Consider the following 5,161-nt stretch of genomic DNA (forward strand, 5'->3'; position numbering starts at 1 on the left):
AGGTCATATCAAATGTCTAGATTATAAAGAAATGAAAGGTACTTAATAATATTGGCACACGGATCCTAGGCCAATGACTTTGTGTCATTCATTTCGCACCCCTTGTTCGTTTGGAAATTTCACAATCTCTGACGAATATAGTGCAGACGGTTGAAGCATATAGTATATAGATAGCAGCACGTGTGCGTGATACAATCGTGAGCTAGGTACGAAATATTTGAAATGAAGGGTATGCAATCGTCCCTCGGATAGGTGAGATATAATTTTGCACCAAATAGCGGTCCAGTTCCAACTTTAAATACAAGAAAGTACAATCGAAACATCAAGTCTCATCTCGCCTTCTATACTAATAAAGCATCTTCTATAGTAGAATGCAGCTGGGAAATGGTACATTTAAAAGCAGCAGACATCACCAAATAAGCACTTGAACTGAAATCACCTTGGCCTCGGCATGTACTCAGAGTAGACGGTACCAAGTATCCGCATCGCAGCGATGAGGAATATTGTACAGACCGTCAGCACTACGTACCACTCGTTCGATATTTGAGGCACTGATATTGCAATGCAAAGGTGGCATGCAATGTGTGAGTTCTCCACTAAAGTACGCGCTAAGTTGATATGGAGTTATGTTGTCTAGTGAGTAGCCCTGTAACACAGATACATTTCATGGACCTTAACTTAAAACAAATTACACTTACCCGCAACGACTACGGTTGCGAACAGCATGCACCCCGTGAACGAAGATAAAACAATTATATCTTTCTGGAAGACGATTGGTATCCTTCCCGATAGTGTGTCTCGCATGAGCCCACCGCCCGTTCCTGCAAATTACAGTTGTGCAGTGTTTGCTGAAGATAAGAAGAGTGTTTCAACTGTGAGCAAAGTCTGTATAGTATGGTGGAAAGAGTTGTAAATATCTTTCTTGAAAACAGTATTGGTCGCTGACGTGTAAAAAATCAGAATATGATCATATTGAGAATGATATTTGTGTAGTGATTTGAAAAGGATTCATAGTGCGAGGTCAATTTATTTTCTATGGATCAGTTATGCAGGGTGTGTTTCGGATGTATAGTGCATAAGACTGTATATATGTTCTGTCATTCCTCTATACAGCAAATGTGTAGAGTTTGGCGATGTATTGGGTTGTATTGGAAAACATGTAAACTATGCCCACGGCGTTAGCAGAATCTTGGGAGCATTGAGTGTCATTGTTTTCTGCGATATGGGCATATGAAGACTGCCTGCACCTGATTGAGATGAGCAAGTTTCGTGAATCCAATCAAGTCTTCGTTAACGTATAGACTAAATAAGCACAACGTTTGATCAAACGTCATCTAATCTCTGACACAAGCGCACGAGACACGGGTGTAATACATTGGTGGTGAAGGTTAACGAGGCCTGTATAGACGTAAACGTACATTGTAGCGGTCGATTTGAGCGCAGCATTGTGATGCATAACGAAATACTCCTAATTTTTTTAGGTTGCAGTGAAAAAGAGAAGCATAAAACTACCTATAAAATAAAACTAAGTTAGACTATCTAAACAAAGACTTGCATCGTGTTGAAGGAAGTTGTGGCTAGTGTGTCCATCTACAATCACCGTTGATATCAATACCAGCTACGTACATATGTGCGTCCCACTTTAAAGGGAACTAGCTTGCTAATGGCCGCTATATGTATGATACCAATGCAACGACACCGAAGCGAGTACCGCGTATATAGGCAGAACAGGTAGTCGTACTTAATTGTGTGACGTCCAGCACACACAAAATACAATACCTGTAAGTACGCCCATGAACACGGCTGTGATAAATGGGAACCCCGAGCGAATGGTCTTCGAGGTGCCGATCACAGCAAATGATCCCAAACCGACGGCTTCTACATACATGAGGTAGTTGCTGCAAGGTACGGAGCATTGAATACATGAGCTCTGATGCATGTGTAACAATTCCAACAAGAAACTCGGCCGAATAGCGAAGAAGGATCCAGATGATTGCATGGGACAAAGGCAACAATAGTAGCAAACTCCGAGACTCTCACCCCGGCGGTCTTTCATTTTTCTAATCCAATACCCACTAGTTATCACAAACACATACCCGGCATACAAGGAAAAATGCAAATATATTCGGGTAAATGCCTGTGTACGTAAATACATGCGAGCATATAAACACATACTGTACAGTGAGATGGGAACGATTTGTATTCAACAAAAATACACAAAAACTGAGACTTGGCATTCCTCCTCTCTATAGCCAGAATATGCGTCCGATCGATATTGTCCTTGATGGATTTCAGACCAGGAAACAAGTGATGTAAGTTTCCTCAGCCAATGTTTCGAACGCGAAGATCTTCATTGTTTTCAACTTGAAAATAGTCATTGCTATTGTCCAAGTAAGTGGGCTATGTCATTAGCGACAAAAAAACATCAATTTTAAATTGTTATAGTAACATTTTCAGGCCCATGGACGGATATAGATAATATCTAAATCAATATAAACGCACATCCAGTTCCAGTGTCAAGTATTTACCATTGTATACGTTCGAATTATAGTCACATTTGAAGACAAGGTAACATACACGCAAAACGAAATATTTCCGAGACGGTGTATATCACAAATTATTTGACACTAGTATATATATATATATATATATATATATATATATGTGTGTGTGTGTGCATGTAATCTTGCAAAGTTTACGCTGGCAGACTAGTACATACACATTTACAAACTGATTAAGATTGAAAGGTAGCTATCCTTGTATTCACTTGATGGATATACACGTGTTGAAATATACCCATATATTGTACATCCGCATAGTGAATGCAGATACTGCTGAAGACAATAGTTAATATTCATGTGATCATATACGACAAACGAAGCTTATCAGTGGCACCTGAACATGGAAAAACAAACAGCAGCGTTCGCATGATGTTCATGAATGTCACAAGACTGGTACCTAGTACTTCCTAAATTTCTACTCGCGAAAATGGCAATCAAGAGCCAAACAATACGGAAGCACTGTACTGTCACACACTATAGTATTCCTTAACGTCTCCACGGATAGGTATCCAGGACATTTACTGTGATCGGACTCACCTTGGGAAACAATGAGCCTGTCGGAATAGTGTATACGTGTATATGAGGAACATGGCTCCTATACTGATGTATATGAAAATTGCGTCTGACGCCCAGAACACAGGCTGATAGATTATTAAGTCGCGTATAGTACCGCCTCCACACGCTTGCAGCAGTGCAAATACAGTCATGCCTACGACATCGCAACCATCTTTGGCCCCACCTATAGCACCAGCGAGTGCATATGAAGTGGTTGCGATCATCTCAAACACAGTGATGAGGGTATTGTAGCTGTCGCTTGTCATGTCAGTCGACATGGTTTTTAATTTGTATAGGTCTCAACCGGTGTTCAAAACCCTATTTACCTCACCACCGAAGTATTTACTGGAATTCCAGATGTACTTACAGTCATACATATATGGAAATTATATCGTAAAAAGGCTCTCCAGCAGATTCTCAACGCAGAAACTGAAAGATCCTTATCTTCTGCCGCTCGAGGCATGACACGTCCGGAGCGCCCGGCAACATTTTCAGTTGTTTTTAGGTCTCTTGGTCTCAGTAACAACCAGGGTTTAGGGTATAGGGTTTCTACCGTGTGTATATACCCCCAAAAAAATGTGTGAATGACAATTTAGACGGCTATGGAAGAGGCTCATAGGACCTAGTAGGGTACGCTGCTTATAAACGACGCGGTAGGCATATGTAGGATATATAGGAGGCAAAGTTTGTGGCATTGTACCTTTCCGTCGTAATAAGAACACTAACAATACGCTTATATATCTCAGATGACAGATTTAGACGCGAAGACCATACAAAAGCTACGCGCCAAGATGAAGCGGCTGGCAGCTACCGAGTGGGTACACAGGCATGCACTCGCACCCCGCAATCCGGATTCAAATATTGACCATCCGCTGAGAAAGGCACAAAAAGGAAGTAATGATGTAATTTACACAACACAATACAGTGGTAAGCTGTGTCTAGACAATAGCAGTGTTGACAATATAGAAGAGTGTGCTGCTGGAAAACAACAGTCTAGCACTCAACACCCCAGTACTGAACACCGCATGAAACGCAGCAGAATAGTCGAGGCACACACCGAGGATGCACAGCAATGGGAGTGTTGCGACCTGACATACACAGATCAGAGTGTTCTGCGTCAGCATATGGCCCGAACACATACTACGGAACTTGCATCACATGCAGACGAGTTACTAAGCGCCGAATGTACCAGGTTACGCGGTGAATATGCTAAGCTCAGAGGTGAGAAGTGGACTATGCCTATAGACTATCAGGTGCCCAAGGGATGGCCAATCGTGAGTGAATGCGATTATTTACCTGCGAAAGTACTAGAGAATGTAAACAAGCATTCACAAAAACACAGCAGCGATGGAACAACTGAAGGAGAATCCGAAGCATTGAGCAAAGATGACGATAGCAACGAGGGCATAGAGAAACAACGTACATCACATACTCAGGACCCTTTATCTACATGTAGTAAGCCTGCAGCATATGCTTCACATAAGCCTGTGTATGTACTATCAGACAACAGACATTGTATCCAATCGACAGCAAGTGGTAATGGTACACGAACTGGAGAAAGCACCGTGCTGTTGTTCTACAAATACGTGCCAGTGCCCGACCCTATTGCACTTAGAAACTGGTATCAATATACTTGCGAGAACTTGCAAATGGCCGGAAAAGTGCGCGTTGCAAGGTATGTACATTGCACTATTATAATATGTGGACTTGGACGGCCAAATTCATGTACAGTCGTGCGTGGCAAGTCCGTGTACTTACACACACACACACACACATATATATATATATATATATCTATATCTATATCTATATCTATATACACATACATACATACATACATACATATATACATACATACATACATATATATATATATATATATATATATATATATATATATATATATATATATTTATATGCTCACGATTTTGCAAGCTGCTATTTTGTTTCGATCATGAAATAGCTCATTAAATTACTGTTTATATATCACTATTACCTTGATGTAACCTCAAAAGAGATAGTATCCGCTGTTTGAAAAAGCCCTG

The 5,161-nt window shown here is 40.9% G+C and overlaps 2 protein-coding genes across 2 annotated transcripts in view; one reads left to right on the forward strand and one right to left on the reverse strand.

The window, feature by feature from the left end:
* Positions 1 to 3,394, reverse strand: part of SARC_11859 (hypothetical protein) — a gene marked incomplete at its 5' end in the record, with an annotated part of 4,894 nt that extends 1,500 nt beyond the window's left edge. The window contains 4 exons of the mRNA XM_014294047.1: positions 440 to 551; positions 699 to 821; positions 1,780 to 1,898; positions 3,099 to 3,394. Coding sequence (XP_014149522.1) covers positions 440 to 551; positions 699 to 821; positions 1,780 to 1,898; positions 3,099 to 3,394 — 650 coding nt within the window. The remainder of the gene's footprint in view (positions 1 to 439; positions 552 to 698; positions 822 to 1,779; positions 1,899 to 3,098) is intronic.
* A 438-nt stretch (positions 3,395 to 3,832) lies between these two features.
* SARC_11860 (hypothetical protein) lies at positions 3,833 to 4,619 on the forward strand (the record flags this gene model as incomplete). The annotated part of the gene is made up of 1 exon (XM_014294048.1): positions 3,833 to 4,619. A coding segment is annotated over exon 1 (757 nt), but the record flags the coding sequence as incomplete, so codon positions are not given.
* Positions 4,620 to 5,161: the final 542 nt, after the last annotated feature.

This window comes from Sphaeroforma arctica, assembly GCF_001186125.1.
Source record: "Sphaeroforma arctica JP610 unplaced genomic scaffold supercont1.1921, whole genome shotgun sequence".
NCBI classification, from domain to species: domain Eukaryota; class Ichthyosporea; order Ichthyophonida; genus Sphaeroforma; species Sphaeroforma arctica.